The following is a 22,918-nucleotide window of genomic DNA, read 5'->3' as shown; positions in this document are numbered from 1 at the left end:
AAAAGCATGTGTAATAATTATACAATGTCACTAATTTTCTTTTCTTGTTAAATTCTTCAAAACTATTTTCCAGCCAAACTCAAATTCTTTTTCCCTCGCCGCGGAGAGTGAACTACACAGACAGATATCAGAGCGAGGGGACACAGAAACACCAGTCCCGCCGAACCTAAACCCTAATCGAGGGTTTAAGCTCCAACATAACCCAATCCTTTTTCTCTTTAACAGTTTCTGTTCCGGATTTCAATCTCGCGCGTCTACTTCAACCATGAGTTTCGCGGCGTACAAGATGATGCAGTGGTCCACTGGAATCGAGAATTGCGCCGCCGGCTTCCTCACGCACTCACGAGCCGACTCCGTTCCGCTACAGACCGACGACCTAGACACCGAGTGGCCCTCCCGCCCCAGCCGCGTCGGCCCCCTCCCCAACCTCGTCGTCACCGCCGCCAACGTCCTCGAGGTCTACGCCGTACGCATCCAAGAGGACCAGCCGAACAAGGCCGCCGACCCTCGTCGCGGCACTCTCCTCGATGGAATCGAGGGAGCCTCCCTTGAGCTCGTGTGCCACTACAGGTTTCGCCTCTTTCCGCTTATCTGTTCTGGAGTTTGAATTGTGCTTAGATTAGTTCATTTTTGAGAAATTATAATTGGCGATTATTTCCTCGAGACCATACATTTTTAAGCTGTGTAGGGTAGTGGTGTGAATTTGCAGCGGCGACCAACCAACGAGGTTGCATTCCCGTCGAGAGAGGTGCTCACTTAAGTGTTTGTTCACTTGTTCTGGAGTCTGCATTCTGATTATATTAGTTTATTTAAAGAAATAGTAAAAATAGCGATTACTCAGAAATGATCTGGACTAGGCATTTGAGCTGTGGTAGTTGTATGGACTTGCTGGAATTTAGAATGTTTAGTGCCAATAGTGGCTGGGTTGATTATAGGGTAAGGGGTTCATTTCTATAATGTGTCGAACAACTGACAAGGGTTCCGATTGCAATTGAGAGAGCTGCGCACATTTAGTGTTTTGTTCACTTGTTCTGGAGTCTGAATTGTGATTGGATTAGCTTATTTTAAAGAAATAGAAAATAGCGATTAGTTTCTTGGAAATGATCTGAACTAGACATTTGGACCATGATTGTTGCGTGATTTGCTAGAATTTCATGGGAGGGGTTAGTTCTCCTGACAACGTGGCAAACGAAGGTTTGATTTTCCATCGAGAGAGGTTTGTCACATAGAGTTTCTGACTGTACTCAAATATGGTTGTGTACATATATGAGAAATTAGAAAGAAAACTGTGGTCCATAAGATAGTTTTTGTTTTGTAGCTATTTTTTAGTTCTTGTTTGCAATTGATGGTACATTGTGGATTGAGTAGTGGTGATTTAGTATGTGATAATTTTATGTGATTGGTTAATGTTGCAGTGATGTAGATTTGGTTTGCAGCTTTGTTATTTTGCTGAATTTACTGTTGCAGTTAAGGGGAGAGGCTGTGAGGATTTAGTGGAATTCAGGGGTTGGGTCTTGTGGTAGCTATGACGTGGCAGATCGAAGTTTGAATTGCTCATGTTCACATTTAAAGTTCAACCCTGCTGCAAACAAGATTGTATGCAAAGCAGTACACCCACAATGTTATCGATATCAGAAAATATTGGGAACACCTAAAAGTCCTCTACAAAAATATATCAGGAGCCATAATAGATTACAGTAGAAGCATCACAGACAAAAGGAAAATACAGTATATGCATACAAATATGTTTGGGAACTCATCTTGATTAGAGATAAGACTAAATTGTAGTATATAAGTAGGTGTAAACCTCTCTTCACTAAGTCGCTTTTTTGTGAGATTGAATTACTCTTAAAGTCTACTTTCTTAAGATGGTATTAGAGCTATTCAAAGCCTATCCTATTCAAGTTTGTTGGGACTCATGTCACCTGCTATCGGGTTTTTCTCAGTTCCATGCTTGAGATGTCCAATTCTTGGTAAGAAGGGAGTGTGTTGGAGATGCCACATTGACTAGGAATAAGATCACACTATAATGTATAAGTGAGTGCAAAGCTCATTTACCATATTGGTTTTATAAGATTGAGTTAAACTTAAAGTTCATATTCTATGAATCTTATAAACAATTTATAGGGTTTGGGTTGGGTATAAGAATCCAAAACATTGATGAAAAACAAAATTAGGGTTTCTTTTGCCTTGGGTCTCGGTTGGGCTGACTCAAAGGTTTTTTTTTTCCTTATGATAGAGGTGTGGAGGTGTAGCTTGATTTCTGCAATGATAATTCTGCAATGCTCAAAGCAGCTGGTGTGCTGCTACAGAAAACCCGATTTGCCAACACTTTGTTATGATGGCAGGCAAAGAATCCACTGCTTACCACCATGGCCATTAATTGATAACACTGAGTATTCCTGTGATTAAATAAAAGGGTAGTGAACAAAAGAGCTTATATTTTTTCTGTTTTTTAAGTTCTCATAGCAATTGATAGGTATGTTGTGGATTGAGTAGTGGCAATAAAGTTGTGATAATTGTAAGTTTTTGGTTAATGGTGCTGGGATTTAGACTGGGATAATGTTCAGATTTGTCAGTTTGCTGAATTTTCTGATGGAGTTGAGTGTGGAGCATCTTATGCCGCAATATAAAAATCTAACCGGGGTGCTGATGCTGGAACATAAATGTGAAATTTGTAAATATTTATGTTTTCTTAAATATTGATTTGTAATTGATATGTACGTTAGTGGTCATCAAGTGGGTTTCCTTGATGGTACCGGATATTGAGTAGATTGCTTGCTCTTGCTCCTTTTAGCCATTGTTTTTACTGACAGACTCAAGTTTTACGTGAATTTAAAATGTGATGTTTGGAAAATTTATTTTATTTTATTTTCATTAAGTGTTGTATGGATTGGGTTAAGGGAATTTAGTTAGTGATAATCACATGGATTTCCTTGGTGATAATGGAAATGTTGGACATGACCGATCATTTGCTTCTTTAATCTATTGGATTTAGTGATTGATTTGGGCATCTTACCTGACACATGCTATTATACACATGATCCAGGTTGCATGGTAATATTGAAACCATGGCTGTGTTGAGCATTGGAGGTGGTGATGCTTCTAGGAAGAGAGACTCTATCATCTTAACTTTTGCAGATGCAAAGATTTCTGTTCTCGAGTATGATGATTCTATTCATGGACTTCGAACTAGGTGAGTGCATAGTTTAAACTAGCTTATCAACGACATATCTTTTTGTTTTGTTAAATTATGTTATTAATAATGTCATATTTGGCTCCATAATTCTGAGGACTAAAAGTGAAAAGAATCATTAGTGGAAGGAAAAAATTAGCCTTCAAATTTGTTAGGAGTTCCATTGAGAATAGATTTATCCAACTCTTTGTTATACTCTTACTATACACATTTTGTGCTACTTGTTTGATATTAAAATGGTTAGCTACTTAGTTGAATTGCGGGGTATCGTATTCTATTTGGAGTGTTATGAGTAGGTGTATGGACATTCTAGTTCAACATTTAGGTTGGAAGACTAGGTTGAATCCTCTCATCAAGATGCTTTCTGTATTAAACAGTTGTCATCAAAACCTCTCCATGTGGCCTGCTTATGGAAATGATTGGTATTGTGGTGAAAACTTTAACTATGTTCAGTCTAGGTTGGGGTGTTTTTGTTATGTTTGTTTTACTTCAAGGTGTAAAGAGAGAAATGTTTTTATTTTGACGATATTTGACTGCCGTGATATAAGTCTACCATTGTCTTTTCGAGGGATTGAATATGGTACAGGGCTTGGATAAAGCAAGTTGTTGCCATTTCTTTTTGTTTTGTTGTTTACGGACAGGGTGTTGAATATAACATAAAACAGTTAGTTCATTGACTTGTAGCATGCCAGTACTCATTTGAGAATCAGAATCCAAGTCATTTTACATCAAACTCATATCGCCTTGTGTAAAGGATTTAGTTTATGTCTTGTCTTTAACTCTTGTTTCTACTTCCTAGTTCTTTACATTGTTTTGAGGGTCCAGAGTGGCTTCATCTGAAAAGAGGAAGAGAACAATTTGCAAGGGGACCGGTGGTAAAGGTTGATCCTCAAGGCAGGTGTGGTGGAGCACTTATATATGATTTGCAAATGATAATACTAAAGGCCACTCAGGTTTTTCTCTTTCCCTTGTGAATTTAAACACTTTATTACATACTATTCCTTTTTTACCTGTTTATTAAAAAGAATCATTGTTCACTAGAAATAGAAGGGATAGCCTAAAATTCCCGGTCTCTTTTCATGTTATTAAAGGGAACTTGCTTGAAATATCCATTATCTTTTCTTGCATGTGCACTAGAAAGTAGGATTTGGGTTCAAGTTTTAGGGTGTTTAGTCATGCTGTTGCAGGTTTTGTTTTAAATTCCTCATATTTTCTCCAAACAGGGATAAACCTGTTTTGGTAAACCTGTTTTGAAAGTCCAAGGTTTCATCCAAGGCAACATCTTTAATTTGAATTGCAATTACATAAAAGGATCGATTCTAATGATTTGTTGTGGATTTGCAAACCATGCAAAGGCTACCCTTCATTGTGTTTTGTGCCTTGATTTGTTTTACATCAATGGGCTCTTAGGATTTGGTGGTATCACATATTCAATTTGCTGGATTCTGTCCTGTTATTATAACTAAATTTCAATTGTTTTCTTAATTCTCTTTCGATTCTTAGGTTGTTTAAAATCATTTCAAGGCTACAAATCAACCTTTAAGGGTTAACAATCTTTATCTGTTTTCGTCTATTTGGTGGGATTTCAATTACCTAAGCTGCAGTTGACCTATCCAGGAGTTCCTATGGGTGGTAATCTCTTGGTCCACACCTTTAGTAACTCTTAGAAAGTGAACTTTAAATTTAATTCAATCTCATAAAACTGACATATAAGATGAAGTTTGCACCCATTTTTATACATTAATTTGGCCATATCTTTTAATCAATGCAAGTTTTTCAACACACTCTCATACTGAGGACTGAATATCTTGAGTATGGAACTAAATATTTGTGGGTGGTCAGAAGCAGGTGACACAATGACTTAACAAATCTGGCTAAAATAAACTTTAAAACTATCCTGGAAAGTATATTTTAAGCCTAATTCTACCTCGCAAAACCAGTTAATAAGATTAGGTTTATACTCATTTATATACTATAATTTAGTCATATTTCTAGTTGATGTGGGATCTCCAACAAGAACATGTCATTTGAATGATGATCTAGTGGTTAGACCGTGTTAGTAGTTTTTATTGGATTAGGAATTAAGACAGCTAGGTACCATTGCAATGTTATACAAGTAGTGATCTGGTGCTTTTAATTAAAGAGAATGCCTTAATTTTTAGGATAGTGTTACATTAAGCCAGTGATTGTATTGTACGTGCATATTAATGCAGAAGAAGAATGGGATCCAATCTAGGGATTACCAGGTTACCTGATCTTTTGTTTAATAATTTTCAATCAAGTAACTGTGACGCAAACAACCTGTTGTAACCCAGCGTTGCATTCTGTAATCCACAAAACATTTAAAATCAACGTTGATTCATTTTGTTAGTTAATTTATCTTGAAAAAAATTCTTTATCTATTATATTTTTTATTGTTTTTAATCATTTTATTCTTGTATTGTTTTTTTTCAGGCTGGTTCTGGTTTAGTTGGGGACGACGATGCCTTGGGATTTTCAGGAGCAGTTGCTGCTCGAATCGAGTCATCTTATATGATAAACCTGCGTGACTTGGATATGAGGCATGTAAAAGATTTTACGTTTGTCCATGGTGCGTGAAGAGAATATTAATATTTATCATCTTGTCTCGATTATGTATTTATAAATTATAAAATAAAACTTCTAGCTCTTTGATGGAATCTATATTTAGTTTTGATAAAAAATGGATCAGTGTTGCTAATCGTAACATCAATATTATAAGTTTCTTTAAATGCATGGTATATTTCCTTTCTGATTTTGTCGTGTGGTGGAGGGAAGAAGAAAATTGGGTTTAATCCAAAGGGTGCAAAATTAAAGAAGAATGAAACCATCCTCGTTAAAGATATCTCCCTATATCAGCAGCAATAAGTATGTATGAATCACTAGAAGGGACATGAATCACATTAAATCCACAAGAAAGTTACTGGCTCCAGTTGATGAACCATTCTGCAAATTTATTTCCCTCACAGTGAAATAGAACTCGTAACTTTAATATAGCCATAATAAATGTTAGAAGAAAAAAGGATTGTCTTTGTAAGTGAACCCTGCCTTAGTGAAACATACAAAGAAATTATTCCTGTAAGTTTGAAATAACAAGGCCTGCTTATGCACAGTAACAAGGCCTACTTATGAACCCTGCCTCAGCCAAACAAGGCATAATGGATTTGCACATTAATTCTTTAGTTATAAACTAATAACCATTTTATTTTCTATATGCATGTATTTAATTCATTCATACACCGATGGAAGAGACAGACTTACTTTGTTATTATAATACATGGTTCAAATGTATAAATAAACATTTTTTGGCGTTTGTGCACAATAAATATTGACTATTGGTTTGATTAAAATGACATGTTTCTTAAATTTATTTTCTGTTTGCTTATTTGGTAGCCCTCTTTTATAATTTGAATAATTAGTTGTGTTGTTTCTGGATCAAAAACTGAATTAACTAATTTAAAATAATTTACAATAATCATTTAAAAATAAAAATACAATGGATTTTGGTTCTGGTGCTTTATTGTATTACTTGTGTATCTATTTTCTTTGCATGAAAAGATAGTAATATGCATAAGTTTGTGTTAATTTTTACTTAACAAGTATTGATTTAATGTGTCATACAGGCTACATTGAACCTGTAATGGTTATTTTACATGAACGTGAACTCACTTGGGCTGGGCGTGTCTCATGGAAGCATCATACTTGCATGATATCAGCACTTAGTATCAGTACAACCTTAAAGCAGCATCCACTTATTTGGTCAGCTGTTGTAAGTTCAACGTAGATGCCTAGATGGCACTTCAATGTGATTTTAAAAACTGACAATAGCAGAAATAAAAGATTTTTACCCTCCGAAGTTCAATATCTTAGATAAGCAGGAGTATTTAAGATATGACTTGTTTACTGACCTCGTTATTGGTGTTTGCTATGTATTTCTTTTTTATTTAGAATGCTCTTTTCATTATATAAATTTTGGTTTTGTTTGTACTTAACTTGCAGCCAAACAAAATTAGTGTAACTAATGGTGTCTGTTATATTGTTTAAACAATTTTAGTTTTGTTGTTGCTTAACATGTAGGCTAACAAAAGTGAATGTGAGTAATGGTGTCTATTATATTGACATTTTTTTTAACAATTTACCATCTCTTCCAATGTGAGATCTCTTTCGTAAATGATTAATCAATGTGCCCATGTACTCCTTATGGTTTGAGTAATATTTCCTCATGGAAATCATATGTATTTTAAAGTCCAGCATCTTTTGACTTCTGCTGATTTTCGCTCCTCTTTTTTACACACTAAACTGTTTTTGTAAATTTTTCTGTTGTATTAATTTTGACAGAATCTCCCCCATGATGCATACAAACTTCTTGCTGTGCCCTCACCAATAGGTGGTGTTCTTGTAATAGGTGCTAACACTGTTCATTATCACAGTCAGGTAAACGAGTTGCATAGGCATATTTAATTGTAGTTTTGCGGGTGTTTGTATTTTTGCATTTTATTGTTTTTGGTTTGCACTATACAGGGAATAATCTAATTATATAGGTTGTTTTTGCAGTCTGCTTCTTGTTCATTGGCCTTGAACAGCTATGCTGTTTCACCTGACAATAGGTGGTGATTCTTTCTCTGTCATATACTCTTCATTTAAAAGGAAACAACATTCTTAGCGTTAGTTTTTACAATTATTTGACATTACCCTCATTTTTCATACTGTCATTTGACATCCTCGTATGCACATTGACTAATTTCCTCGACTTGTATTTGGATGTTAGCTTTTATAACCCCAATTCCCTTCTGTATTTCCAGTCAAGAGATGCCGAGATCAAGTTTTAACGTGGAGCTTGATTCTGCCAATGCAACTTGGTTGTTGAGCGATGTGGCCTTGCTGTCTACAAAAACTGGCGAACTGCTATTGCTTACACTTGTTTATGATGGAAGGTATGCTAATTTTTCATTTTATCTCCCTCATTCACATTCTTTATGTTGTGAGTCTTATGTTCATTTTAGCTGATTAGGACCTAGATGTGTAGATTGATAGTACTCTCCAACTGACTTATAACAGGAATGTATCATTTTTCTTGCATAAAAGAATCTTACGAGTCTTTCATAGTTCTGTAGTCTATTCCTCTACTTGCATATGTCACATTCTTTATGTTGTGGGTCATATGTTCATTTTAAGCTGATTAGGAGGTAGATGTGTAGATTGAAAGTACACTCTAACCGACTTACACAGTGTTTGCTTCCGCTTCATTACTGTTGAAGTGGATGGATATGCAAGTGTCCTGCATGTTTGGTTTAGTTGATTTGAGAGGATTTGTGGGAGAGGCGGGATGGGTAGGGATTCAAATCCTTTCATAGCTGAAGAGATCCATTATGATTTAGTGTATGCACAACATTTTTTTCTTTTATTGGCAAATGTTAGTTGTTAGTATTATGTTAATGGAGGAGTTGAACCCACAACCTCTTCCACTCTCTCTTCTAACTTTACTGCCAAGCCAACTTTATAACTCCTAAGTGTTAGTGGGGGGAGTTGAACCAACAATCTCTTCCACCTTCCTTCCAACTTTTGCCACTATGCCAACCTTATATATAACATTACTAAATTGGCCATGCTTTTGTTTTAAATCACGCCTAATGACCCTTGCATGATGCTGTTAAGGTTGCGCTATTGTGAGAGGTGAGAATATGTTGTGCAACCATTAGAATCGATTACATAAACGTGGGAATCGATTATACAGCAGGGAACCAATTTTATGGAGTTTAGAATCGATTCTTTGGCCTTAGAACCAATTATGTTTATTGCGAAACCGATTCAATGCATTATTTTGTCATGTGGAGGGTGGTGTGGGCGCTGGTGTGATGGCTGGTGGTGGCTGTTGTGGTGGTGGTGGTTGTAGTGCTCGTGGGTAGTGCTGTTGACGTTGAACAGTTGTGTGATGGTTCTGTTGGAGCTTGTGTGGTGGTTGGTTGTGTGGGGATGGTGCTTCCTTGCTTGCCCAGGAGGTGCCCTATTTCCTATGTTGTGATGGTTGGTGGGCTGAGCAGCAGCTCCTGTGAAAGAAGAAGCTGCTATAATAATAAAAGAATAATAATAATATTAGATTTTATTTTAAATTAATTTTAACTAATTAGATTTTATTTTATATTAATTTTAATTGCAAGGACAATGGTGTAATATTACATTTTAATCTATTAAAACATTTTTTTTTATCTATCACATCTATCAAATCATTCACAAACTTTCCCTTCAAATCTCTTCACTTTGACCTCTCTATTCCTTAAAACAAACAACACCATAATCCCTTCTCTATCCCCTCAAATTCATCCATTCACTTTACCTCAAATTCATCCATTCACTCAAACACAACTTTGCATAAAAGAGAATCTTACCATTCTTTTAGTGTTTTTGTGGTCTATCCTTTTTTTTTTCATGCTATCGTCTCATGCTTCTTTTTTGAAAGTGGAAGGTGTTTCTGTACCCAAAAGATTTTATTTATTTTTTTATCAAAGAAAGAAAAAATAAGTTTTTAAATTCGTGATCTATAGTAGATTGGTAGATGGAAATCATTTTGAAGAGTTATAGACTAGACAGCGTGATTGAAGATAAAAAAGGAGTTGATGCATTATCCCCTCTTCCATCTGTTGTTGCATTTTCATGCGCCCTAGGCATTACTAAACACAATTATCGTATAATCTCCTCTGTACATAAATCAACAATTATTGTTTTTCATTCAGGGTTGTACAGAGACTTGATCTTTCCAAGTCAAAAGCTTCAGTTCTGTCATCTGTAAGTTTGAAAATTCTACACCTGTTGTGTTAATGTTGTTATAGATTCAAATCTAACATTTTCAGATTAATTTTCTCATTGACCAGCTTTTCTAATATTTGCATTATTATATAAGGGTATTACGACCATTGGGAATTGTCTGTTTTTTCTCGCCAGTCGGTTAGGGGATAGTATGTTGGTGCAATTTTCTTGTGGATCTGGTGGTTCAATGTTGTCATCCAATTTAAAAGAAGAGGTAATGGAGGAGGTTTGTGTTTTGGTTCTATGAATATTTCTAGCAAGCCTGCTGTCATCTTTTTTCATTACTTCTGCGTTCTCTATCACTAAGGTAATTTATAACATATTCCCTTTCAACTTTGTAGGTTGGTGATATTGAAGTGGATGCTCCATCAAAGAGATTGCGGAGGTCACCTTCTGATACTTTGCAAGACATGGTTAGTGGTGAAGAGCTCTCCTTGTATGGGTCTGCTCCAAATAGAACAGAATCAGCTCAGGTAGTGTGTCGATATGGATAGAGGAAAAGTCTCATGAGATTTAGTGGGCATCTTAACGTCTTTTAGTTGTTTATAGATGCATTCGTTGTTGTCTTTTCTGTGGTATTTTCTGAATTTCTTTTGCATATTAAATTTGCTGAACTACTTAAATAATTATATTTTTGCTGCAGAAGTCCTTCTCGTTTGCTGTGAGGGATTCATTGATTAATGTTGGTCCTTTGAAAGATTTCTCATATGGTTTAAGAATAAACGCTGATGCAAATGCTACAGGGATAGCCAAACAGAGTAACTATGAATTGGTTAGTAAATTTTGTGTTACTCGTTTTAATCCAGGCTCTATTACTTTTTACTTAGACAGGGAAACAGGTCGGGGAGTGAAAGAAGTTTTTGTAGCACCTTCCTGTATAATAGTAGTATTCCATAGAGTTTGTTTACATTATGCTTGTCTTAGTTTAATTCCTCTCAATGATTTTTAACTTACATATATTGAGCCACTATGCAGGTGTGCTGTTCTGGTCATGGAAAGAATGGTTCTTTGTGTGTTCTGCGGCAATCGATTCGTCCAGAAGTGATTACTGAGGTTTGTCCATGGTTTTCGTTGTTGGGACATGTTTTAATATATGAAATATGTTTATGATATAATTTTTAAGTTTTTCTTTATGTCAATGAACAAAACTTCTGAAACTTTAATTTTTTTATACTTTATCATTATAATTACAGAATAAGTCCATTATTATCAGATACATCAAACATTTAATATACTAATGCTACTTCCACCCATCTAGTTGTTTGTTTAACAATTTGTTGAATGCTCTAAAAAGAATCTAATAAATTATGAATCAATTTCTGATTGACAAGCTTGCAAATGGTATTCAACATTCATACGTTTTTTTTTGTGTGTAATGCATACTTTCAGGTTGAACTTCCTGGTTGCAAAGGAATTTGGACTGTGTATCATAAGAGCACACGCTCTCATAATACCGATTCTTCTAAGCTGGCTGATGATGATGATGAGTATCATGCCTATCTTATTATTAGTTTGGAGGCTCGTACAATGGTAAATACAGTATTTAGTTTTAGAAGAATAAGCTATGGCTAAAGTCTAATACGTTTTGATTTTAATGTTTACTTGTCGATTGACTTTGTAGTCAAATCATTTGGGAGTGCGGAATTTAAGTATTACATCAGTGCCTAATCAAAATGGTAGGTAGGTTAAATCAAGCTCCGAATATGGATATATAATTGGGAATCACATGACATTAGTAATGGTTCCTATAATACAACATTTCAGAGATAGTTCTATACGAGTATGTGTATATACGTGATGTCAAGTATTTTATAAACTTGTATTATAACTTATTTCTATACTTCCTTTGATTTTTTTCTTTTTTTTTATATTTTTATTGTTAATTTTCTTAATTGGAAATTGAAGACTGGTGCTCATGAGCTGACTTATTGGTCTCTACTATGCAAGCAATGTGGGCATCTAATTACAGTGTCTATAATCATCGCTGAGTTTTATCCACTCAACCTTCATGTCTTTGTCATGTCTACTTTTGTCTCTGTTGGCCGAGTGGCAAATCAGCTTTCTTCATCCTTTGCATTTTGGGAAGCAGGGCAGATTAAGGGTGTGTTCTTTTGAGGGGATGGATATGGGGGAGAGTGTGAAGATAGATTTGTATAGATTTTGGTGGATGAATTTTTGTATTTTTTTGAGTGGATTTAGAGAGTAAAGTGAGTGGATTTGGAGATTAGTTTTATGGGAGTTAGTGAGAGATTTGATTGATGTGATAGATAAAATTAATTGTAAAAATAGATAGAATTAAAAAATTACCAAAATACCCTTGATGAAAAAAGAGAATGATTTTGTAATTTGATGTTATAAAAATAATTATAATTAATTAATACAAATTAAAAAAATTTTAAAATTGTATAAAATTTTAAAATAAAAAAAATTAAATTTTTATGAATGTAAAAAAATTTATCCAATTAAATTAAAAAAAAATTATACAAAGTTATATAAAAAAAGTTAAAAAAAAGTAAAAAAAAAGTTAAAAAAAAACACACACGACACCGGTGTCAGTCCCTTTATAACCGAGGCACTGGTTACGTAACCGGTGCCATCACTCACACACACTTACAACATCGGTTAGCTAACCGGTGCATATCACCACCCCACCACGCGCTGCAACAACAACCACCGCCAACCACTGCCACCCTTCATCCTCTTCCTCGACCACCACACCAAACCACCTCATCTTCTTCCCCCTCCATGGACTCAACAATCACACACACCATAACTCACCTCTCAAAAACCATATCTCACCTCTGAAAACACCACTGTGCCAGACCACCATTCAGAATGACACTAGTGCTTCCATTTTAAACTCATCTTCCAAAATTAAACAATATACGACAGAATCTGGCAGGAAATATTGGTCAGGAATCTCGGTAGAGAGGAAGGAATCTGGCAGAGAGGAAGGAATCTGGCAGCAGATGCAGGTGCTTTACATGGAATAAATAGAAAGGGTATTTTCGTCATCTGATAACCATTCCACACTATCTTCGCAGTTTTGAGGGGATGGATTAATCCATCCATCCCCCAAATACGCACTTGTATATCCCGTCAAATCATCGAAAGTGAACGAGGTAGATGACCAAAATCTGCGCTCTCAAATCTGATTCAACAGTGCAATTCCTTCATACGAACACTGCGTAAGGGTCAACTATTTAACTCTTGAAAATTTGGGTTTCTTTAGTGAACTAAGTTTTGCAAGATTGGGAACCAGAAGTCCACTTGTTTGTAGAAAGTTTAGTTTGCTGGCAATGGAGAGGCATTTAATTGGACTGCCAATGAAATTCGGGTTTTGACATTTATATAGTAAATAAGGGAAAACTCAATCACAGGCATGACCAAATACCTAATTTATGGATAATAAAAGAAAATTAAGTAAAACAATCCTTTGTTTGATTCCAGGGGATGTCAAGCTTCAACATCATTTTTAACTTAAAAAGTTGGCTAGACTGAGGCTTTATTCTTTCTTCAAAGCTCATCCGCCCCCTGATGTGTTATCCGTTATTACAAAATTAAATCATAATAGTTTGTCATGGTTTACATAACGAAGTTACTTGTGTTTTCTTGGCCAATTTTTAACAGGTACTAGAAACAGCCGATCTTCTGAGTGAGGTTACTGAAAGTGTGGACTATTATGTTCAAGGAAAAACACTTGCTGCGGGAAATTTATTTGGAAGGTGGGTCTTTATTGGCTGGTTATTGATGTTTCTGTAAGAATAAAATTAGAAGATGGGTTATAATTTTACTTTGTTAGTAGATTTTTACCATTTGACTGGGATTATTGATTTCATATTGCATGGAGCCATGAACTGTTATCACTTGCTGGTGAAATGGAAAGTGTGTTCTATGTACCTTTATTTCCCTTTTAATTTTCATCTAGTCCAATGTCTGTCACAATTTTCCATAATTATAGAAATACAACTAATGCTGTCCCAGTTTTTATTCATAGGCGTCGAGTTATCCAAGTGTATGAACGTGGTGCTCGAATTCTAGATGGTTCTTTTATGACCCAAGATGTAACCTTTGGAGCTTCAAATTCAGAATCTGGTTCTGCTTCTGAGAGTGCTGTAGCACTTTCTGTTTCTATAGCTGATCCATTTGTCTTACTCAGAATGAGTGATGGAAGTGTTCGTCTTCTGATTGGAGGTAAACTTTTGGTTAGTTATTTTCCTTCTAACAAATTATATAAATTTCCACTTTCATAGCTCTCATAAGCTTTGTCCTCTTTGTCTATTATATGCTTGCGTTACTTGTGCTGCTTGTTACTTGTGCTGCTTGTTTTCACTATTTTGGAACCTACAAACATGGATTGAGTTACATGGTGCAGGCATCTAAAATGCTATTTAGCTTTGTTTTCCCCTCTTTTTGTGATGCCTTTTTGTCCTTGTCATTTCAATTTACAGATCCTATTACCTGCACAATTTCTGTCACTTCACCAGCTTCATTCGAGAGCACCAAGGGATCAGTTTCTTCATGCACACTGTACCATGATAAAGGACCTGAGCCTTGGCTGAGGAAGACTAGTACTGATGCGTGGCTTTCAACTGGTGTTGGTGAGGCTATTGATGGTACTGATGGTGCTGCTCAGGACCATGGGGATATTTATTGTGTAGTTTGTTTTGATAATGGCAACCTTGAAATATTTGATGTGCCCAATTTCAATTGTGTCTTTTCTGTGGAAAATTTCATGTCTGGAAAGAGCCATCTTGTTGATGCTCTGATGAAAGAAGTACTAAAAGATTCTAAAATGGGGGATAGAGATGGAGTGGTCAGCCAAGGGAGGAAGGAAAATGTACCAGATATGAAGGTTGAAGAGTTGGCTATACAGAGATGGTCTGGGCAACATAGCCGTCCATTTCTTTTTGGGATTTTGAGTGATGGAACTATTCTTTGTTACCATGCTTATCTTTATGAAAGTCCAGATGGTACTTCTAAAGTTGAGGATTCAGCATCAGCGGGAGGATCCGTTGGCCTTGGCACTACCAATGTTTCCAGGCTTAGAAATTTGAGATTTGTTCGTGTGCCCTTGGATGCATATGCTAGGGAGGAGACATCTAATGGATCACCTCGTCAACAAATTACTATTTTTAAGAATATTGGTAATTATCAAGGATTCTTCCTGTCTGGGTCAAGACCAGCTTGGGTCATGGTGTTGAGGGAACGACTTCGTGTTCATCCACAGGTCTGAACAAATCCATCATTATCTAATTATATCCATTTAGTGTTTGTGGTATAATTTCTTTCTAGATTTGTTGGGGATACCTATAACTTTTTACATGGCTCTTCTTTGTAATGAGTATGTTCAATGAAGTTGGACAAGGCTGTGACAATAAATTAGCTGCTCTTAATTTAATAGGCTTTTTAGTAGGCTCCACTACCGATTGCATTTACCAACTGATTGGTCTGCATATTATGTTTGAACCCTCATGGGTTGGCTGTACATTGGATGACTGCATTTTTTTTGCTTGATTTGACTACCTAAATGTAAATTATAATTCTTTTTGATAATACTTTTTTATACAGAAGAAATTTGAAAAATTATCTTACTGTTGTCTTCTATGCAGCTATGTGATGGGTCTATTGTTGCTTTTACTGTACTTCACAACGTGAACTGCAATCATGGACTTATATATGTTACATCACAGGTAAAGGATGATACTTTGCTTTTATGGATAAATTATCACAAACTAGATATATACTTGTGGCTAACGTTTTTTTTATCTACTCTATAGGGTGTTTTGAAGATATGCCAGCTGCCTTCTGGTTCAAACTATGACAGCTACTGGCCTGTACAAAAAGTTAGCTTTCTACAGCTCAAAATATAAATTCTAGATTTTCTACCTGATTTGGTTGGATCTTTTCTAATTTGTGATATCATTCTTAGATTCCACTAAAAGCCACTCCACACCAAGTAACATATTTTGCTGAGAAGAATTTATATCCACTTATTGTCTCGTTTCCTGTAAGTACATCTATCTTTTTTAATTTGCTTGAAATGCTCAAGAACATAGTTTTTAGGCTTACAAGGTCATATAATTCTTACTATTTTAATAACAATTTCAAGCATTTTTTGTGGTTGGAGTCTTAGACTTGAGTATTCGTCAAAATTTGGATCAGCTTATTTTCAAACTTTTATTTCTTGCAGCTTATGAAAAATCTTGACACAATGTAATTATTTTTCTAATAAGCTTAAACAAGATGTCAAATATTTTTCATAATCTAAGTACTTGTAGTCACTTACACGCAGTACATCAAGCTGTTTTATACTTTTAAGCTAAGAATTAGATTGCATAGACTAATCCTGCTTATGAAGTTTCTTCTTCCATTAGCTTGTGTTCTGATTAGTAATTATATTCTATCTTATCCGTGTATTTCTTATTATCCAATAAAAAATATATGTAGGTTTTTCTTACGACGTAATATCCAGTCGCTAATTTGTCAATTTTAAGTAATTTAGCTTATTTGTGCATTCAATATTTGGAACTAAAAATTGATGGTTTTTATATTTTTTTTGGCCTAGTGCTAAGCATTTTTTTCCTACTCCATTAATTGAATTGTTCTGTTGTTTATTATTGTAATAATTAGAAGCAGCAATTTTATTGATTGCGTTTTAGTTTTTAGTCACAGATTTTTTATTCAGAAAGTGATGCTACATTTTAATCATTCTCATCAGGTTCTTAAACCACTAAATCAAGTTATTTCTTTGGTTGACCAAGATGTCAACCATCAGAGTGAGGGTCAGAATATGAATTCTGATGAGCAAAACCGCTTTTATCCTATTGATGAATTTGAGGTTCGAATTATGGAACCAGAAAAGTCTGGTGGCCCTTGGCAAACAAAAGCAACAATACCTATGCAAAGTTCTGAAAATGCCCTCACTGTGAGGATGGTTACCCTGCTGGTAATGTTTTTTTCTTCACTTTTGAAAATGAGATGCTGATAGCGGCTGATCCTTATAAATTTCTCTGAAATCTATCTTTGTTGTAGAATACAACCTCAAAAGAAAATGAAACACTTTTAGCCATTGGGACTGCTTATGTGCAAGGAGAGGATGTTGCTGCAAGAGGACGCATCCTCCTGTTTTCTTTGGGGAAAAATACTGATAATCCACAATCTCTGGTATCCACAAGCCCTTCACTCTAAATTTGGGTGATGCCTTTATTTGGACACTGTCATGGATATTCATCTTCTTTACAGGTTTCAGAGGTGTATTCTAAGGAATTAAAAGGTGCTATATCTGCCTTGGCCTCACTTCAGGGCCATCTATTAATAGCGTCTGGTCCAAAAATTATTCTGCACAAGTGGAATGGCACTGAGTTGAATGGTATTGCATTTTTTGATGCACCACCATTACATGTTGTGAGCTTAAATATTGTGAGTGATTGTTCCTTAAATCTTTTACTATGATGAATAAATGTCCATTAGAAAACATATTTAGTTTGGTTACGCAGTTGTGTCTTTAATGTTCTGAAGTTTCTGTTATTGAATTAAAATTTGTTGGTTGGGTCAAATTAGTAGTGTTTTCTATGTTGTTTTCAAGAGCAATAATATTTCATTGTGATGCTTGATATGATAGAGTTTTGAAATGTGACAGAGGAACAAATAACATGAGAAATACAGATGAGTGTATGCTATCGAGCTTTTTATTTTCCCATGTCTTGATTAGTGGTTGTCGTCATTTTGGTAGGTAAAGAACTTCATCCTTATTGGCGACATCCATAAAAGCATATACTTTCTCAGTTGGAAAGAGCAGGGTGCTCAATTGAGTTTATTAGCCAAGGATTTTGCTTCTCTCGATTGTTTTGCGACAGAATTTTTGATTGATGGAAGTACTCTTAGTCTCATGGTTTCAGATGATAAAAAAAATATCCAGGTTTGTCTTACGATTGAATAGTAATTTACTTTTTTCATTTTTTGTGATGTGCATTTACACTTTTGAAAGTTTTCTAGTGCAAATAAAAGGAAGTTCTTCTAATTAAAATTTTTTTCTCGAACATAATATGAAGAATAATAACATGCATATTGGTTTTTTTGACTTGTGTCTAGGAATTCTTTTAGTCTTTATGGACCCTTAGCAGTTTAATTTCCATAGGAAGGTTCGTCTTGACTAAAGACTTAGCTCTCTTTGTAATTAGGGTTTTGCCCCTGTTTAGTCTCTAGTCAAGATGCTTCCAAAGCAGAGACAGAAAATTGTTTATCAGAGAGAAAATTTTACAGTCTTTAGTGGAGATGCACCATCCAATGGACCATAGTAAAATGAACAGTCCCGAATACTAACAGGCATCAAACCTACTATTCCCCAAATTGCAAGATGAATCTTTAATATGAATTTTCTATCTATGATAAACAATTTTGCCTGTTAAAATACAAACTTGTTAAATCTACAATGACCATATACTGTTTTGCGAGGGTCCAACCTCAACAGTGATATGGTTTGACTGTATTTGATCTTAGAAACAACTAGAATCGAATTAGAGTACCCTATAGGCTGTCGCTAGCAATGTTCCGTCAAGGTAGTTTTGTTTCCTGATTCACCATTTAGAAGAATTCACTAAGGGTAGCTTAACCTGAAAATTTTCCTTCCCCTCAGTTCTTTCCTTATTTATATCTTTGTGTTTAGTTTTGTTTTATTATCTTGTCCTTCCCTTGACATAAGTCCTTTGAAATGTATGATGCACAGATTTTTTACTATGCGCCAAAGATGTCCGAGAGTTGGAAAGGACAGAAGCTTCTTTCAAGAGCTGAATTTCATGTTGGTGCTCATGTGACTAAATTCTTAAGATTGCAAATGCTATCCACTTCAGATAGAGCTGGTTCAGCTCCAGGCTCAGATAAAACCAATCGTTTTGCGTTATTATTTGGGACCCTGGATGGCAGTATTGGCTGCATTGCCCCGCTTGATGAAATCACATTTCGTAGACTGCAGTCTTTGCAGAGAAAGCTTGTTGATGCTGTAGCCCATGTTGCTGGCCTGAACCCCAGAGCTTTCAGACAATTTCAGTCAAATGGAAAGGCTCATAAGCCTGGCCCTGACAGTATAGTTGACTGCGAGCTGCTATGCCAGTAAGTTCATTCTTCAGCCAGTATTACTGTACGGGGGGTTGAAAAATGGATATTAAACTGAGTCTGCGTAAGAATTAAATATAAAGGCTGTTGGTTATTCTATAAATGTTGAAGAATTGTGATTTGCATCCACCAATTAATGGCCCTATAAAATGCATAAATCTTGAGTGTTTCCAAAATGAAATGGAATAAATAGGGGGATAATAAACCAAAGTAACAGTGCAAGACAATCTAGGTAAATTTGTTCACTTGCTTAGTCTTTCTATGGGCTATTAAGGTGAAAAGCTATACCTTATACTTACAGACGTTACCTGTTTCAGATGTTTACATTTGTCTCTTCATATTTCATTATATGCTGCTTCTGTGTTACAGTTATGAAATGCTTCCATTGGAGGAACAGCTTGAAATTGCTCATCAGGTTGGGACAACTCGATCACAAATTCTCTCAAATCTAAGTGATCTGTCTCTTGGAACAAGCTTCTTGTAAGCTCGGTCATCTTTTGTAGATCAAGGGACAGTGCTGCCATATTTTCCCATGCTGTTAGCATCTGTTTATTTTGATTCGATCAGGCCTTGTTATCGAGAAATGCTTTACTATGTCGAAGGCTCGGGTAAGTCATTAGATCATGTAGCCTAATTCTCTTACTGCCGTTGGAAACAATGAAAGCAGACAGTATTAGGATAGTGATATCCATAATTGATTCCAATGGATGTTTTATATTCTGTATTCTGTACATCAAAGGTCAATTTGCCATGTGCCTCATGCATGTCCTTTAATTATAGTTATGTAGACCTTGTAGTAGTAGGAGAGTCTGTTTTATTTCCTAACGGACGAGGTCGATGTAAAATGGATTTTGTTCTCCTAAAGAAACAAGTAGGAAACATAACCCCACTATAGAGGCATATATTGTTCTGTATGTCAGCATTCAGAGTTCTCTGTAATATGTAATTATTGGTATTATTATTTTTCACTCCATAATATGACGTATTAGTTGCAATTGATATTTTAATCTGTCATGGCTGTTAAGAGATATGGAGTTGGTTTAGTGTAGAAGTTGAAGGAGAGAAAGATTAGTCGTGAGTTTGAATTCTTATGTTAACAATAACTAACATATTAATTACTAACATAATAATAACTAGCATTTGTAGATAAGACAAGTTGTCATGTGCATCTGTTGTGGATCAGTCATGATACATGGGTGTATCCACTGATATTTTAAAAATAGTTCTCTGTTTTGAAAATGAGAATTAGACTATCATCATAATTAACAATATTGGGAACATTAAGAATGATAATAAATTGACCAAATTATACTTCTATGCTTGGTTGTAAATTGTCTTTGCAACCATAATTTAAGGGTGCAATCTCGGACATTACAATCGTGATTGTAATTACATTTGTCTGCAAATTTACCTATTGCATCAAAATCCCCCTTATAACAGTAATTTAAATCTTGCTTCCTTGAAGTATAAAATGGAATCTAAATGTACTACCCTATCTGCCAATATCTTATCTAAGGTTAAGATTAATCCTTGGAACAAAAGCCAGTGGCTGCTGAAAAGTTAGCATTCATTTCATGCTCCTCACCTGACCGGAAAAAGCAAAAAAAGAATGATTGGATGCCACCAATTATGTCCACTACTAGGAAGACGAATGCTGAATCTCTTTGGGGCCTCAATTACAAATCACCGAATGATGTGTTTCGGCAAGATTCAATGATTCCATTAGCGAACTTTTATGACCGGATACTATACCTCACAATGTATAACCTCTTATAATCACTTAATAAGCTGTTTTCATCTCTTTTGCATTACATCAGTCGTTTTCTTACACACTTTTCAACATTTTCCCTTATCTATAGTAACCATGGACATTGAAATAACACCATTTCAAGTTAGAAGTTTGCAGTTATTGATGGTTCTCCGGAAAGTTTTCCTTTTGTTACTGACTCTAAGGTTTACTGTTTATACACTTTTATCAATTTATCCTTTTTGTGTTATTTTTTTTATCTGATGTCTTTGTTTTTGTTATTATATCATGTCTTCTAAAACTCAAGCTTAATAGCTACTACCATTGTTACCCCTATTCTCTACTCCCATCTATGATACCTCAAAATTCAAGTTACCATTTTCGTCATTTCAATTTGGTATACATGGTACAGCTCAGCGAATCAATTACCTATGTTTTGCTTCTTTAGCTAGCTATAAAAATCTGCTACTTACCAAAATGAGTTAAAAGATAACTGATACCTATGATCTGGTTCTATTGATCCAATTATGACTGCACGTGTAACACAACACATAAATGCGAACCACGTAAACCTGCTTTACAAATGCTCTGTTTAGATGCGTTGAAGCCGTTAACCTAATTAAAGTTGAAAGTGAAAGTGGGAAGGAGTTAACTCCACATGTCTAGTATTAATCAAATCAGCATGGTGATGAAGTTCAACTCAAGTTGACAACTCTTCCCATTTGTTGGTAAATTCTTTGTCGGTATTATCCATTTGTCGATCAACTTTTCTTTAGTATTGCTGCTATTTTCATACACCATTCCTTCAACACGCAAGTGATAGTGAGTTAGGCAGCTTCGGATTGCAATTGCGTAAATCCCATGACAAATTCCTACTCATTCTACACATTCACATCACACGTGATCTTTTCAGATTCTACTCCTTTTTTCTCCACTTAATTATTCAATACTTACACTAACTTATAAAATGATGTTTTGGTATAAATAATGATGTAAGTTTATGCTGAATACAACAATATTTACAAATTTTGTATCGACTAAAAATAAGACAAATTTATAATATACAAGTAGTGTAAATTCACCTTACAAAACGGTTTGATAGAGTTAAATTAGATTTAAAATACTTAATATGATATTAGAGTTATCTGATACCTATCCTAACCAGATTTGTTCTTTGTTGGATATATCGTGTCATTATTATTGGATCGTTACTGAATCACTCATTAATATCTAATTTTATGTTTGAGATATATATGCCCTTAGCGTGAAGGAGTTATATTTAAAGTTACACATCAACTAAAAATAAGACAATTTATAATACATAACTGAATCTGACTTTACAAACAAATTTTATAGAATTGAGTTAAATTTCAAGTTTACAACAATAATATACATTTCTTTTGTGATGAATATATTATTTTATAATGTACTATAGCTTAACAGACGATATCTATATTAGCATTAGTGAGGATTAATATAAGAAATTGACTAATTTTAACATAAGGAGAAACCTAACAATTAGTGAGGATTAATATTAGTGGTGAATTCACAACTATTATTTTTATCATTCTTTAACATAAATTGGTGAATGAAGTAACTTTAAATCAAATGTGTTGGAGAGTATACGTTTGGTGAAACTAGTTTAAGACATTTAGTGTAATATTATTGGTGTGATATGTGAATGTGATTAAGGTTTGATGGTTGTGGTTAACTAGTCTATCACTTCCTCTAAGGACGTGAAGAAGATGGATTCTAAGAGCAAGACGGTTTGTCCTAATGTGTGTGGACTGTTGTGGGAAACGTGCTGGAAAAGAAAAATAAAATTCTCAAGTCTTAACTCATGGACGTAACCATTTTAATTTGATGAAGAGAAAAGGAAAAAAAAGAAAAGAAAAAGCACAATTAGGTTACTTTACAGGCAACAATCATTTTCATAATGGTGACCGAAAATGGAACGATTAATATTAATATCGGGTAATTCTCTTTAGAATTTAAATATAATTTTGAATTTTATATAAAATAAAAAAAAAAGTTAACAA

The 22,918-nt window shown here is 34.9% G+C and overlaps 1 protein-coding gene across 6 annotated transcripts; it reads left to right on the top strand.

The window, feature by feature from the left end:
* Window positions 1-81: 81 nt before the first annotated feature.
* Window positions 82-21,041, top strand: CPSF160 (cleavage and polyadenylation specificity factor 160). 6 transcript variants are annotated; one of them, XR_003603923.2, is made up of 27 exons: window positions 84-570; window positions 3,050-3,196; window positions 3,996-4,149; window positions 5,651-5,786; window positions 6,838-6,983; window positions 7,553-7,648; window positions 7,769-7,821; window positions 8,017-8,148; window positions 9,946-9,997; window positions 10,113-10,232; window positions 10,360-10,491; window positions 10,662-10,790; window positions 10,994-11,071; window positions 11,408-11,548; window positions 13,649-13,743; window positions 14,016-14,212; window positions 14,470-15,248; window positions 15,631-15,711; window positions 15,799-15,864; window positions 15,951-16,028; window positions 16,740-16,967; window positions 17,054-17,185; window positions 17,264-17,440; window positions 17,754-17,939; window positions 18,747-19,129; window positions 19,502-19,740; window positions 20,649-21,041. XR_003603923.2 is itself a non-coding variant. In XM_028068340.2 (26 exons), the coding sequence occupies exons 1-26, from the start codon at window positions 266-268 to the stop codon at window positions 19,614-19,616; spliced, it is 4,335 nt and encodes a 1,444-aa protein (XP_027924141.1). In that variant the 5' UTR covers window positions 84-265; the 3' UTR covers window positions 19,617-20,139. The 6 variants fall into 6 exon arrangements, 4 of the variants coding, with proteins under 4 accessions (XP_027924141.1, XP_027924140.1, XP_027924145.1 ...); XM_028068340.2 differs by lacking the exon at window positions 20,649-21,041 and having other exon boundaries at window positions 10,665-10,790; window positions 19,502-20,139; XM_028068339.2 differs by lacking the exon at window positions 20,649-21,041 and having other exon boundaries at window positions 19,502-20,139.
* The last annotated feature ends 1,877 nt before the right edge of the window (window positions 21,042-22,918 follow it).

This window comes from Vigna unguiculata, chromosome 4 (assembly GCF_037176805.1).
Source record: "Vigna unguiculata cultivar grain cowpea cultivar isolate G323 ecotype 2 chromosome 4, ASM3717680v1, whole genome shotgun sequence".
Lineage (NCBI taxonomy): Eukaryota > Viridiplantae > Streptophyta > Magnoliopsida > Fabales > Fabaceae > Vigna > Vigna unguiculata.
This window is presented reverse-complemented; position numbering and strand designations above follow the sequence as displayed.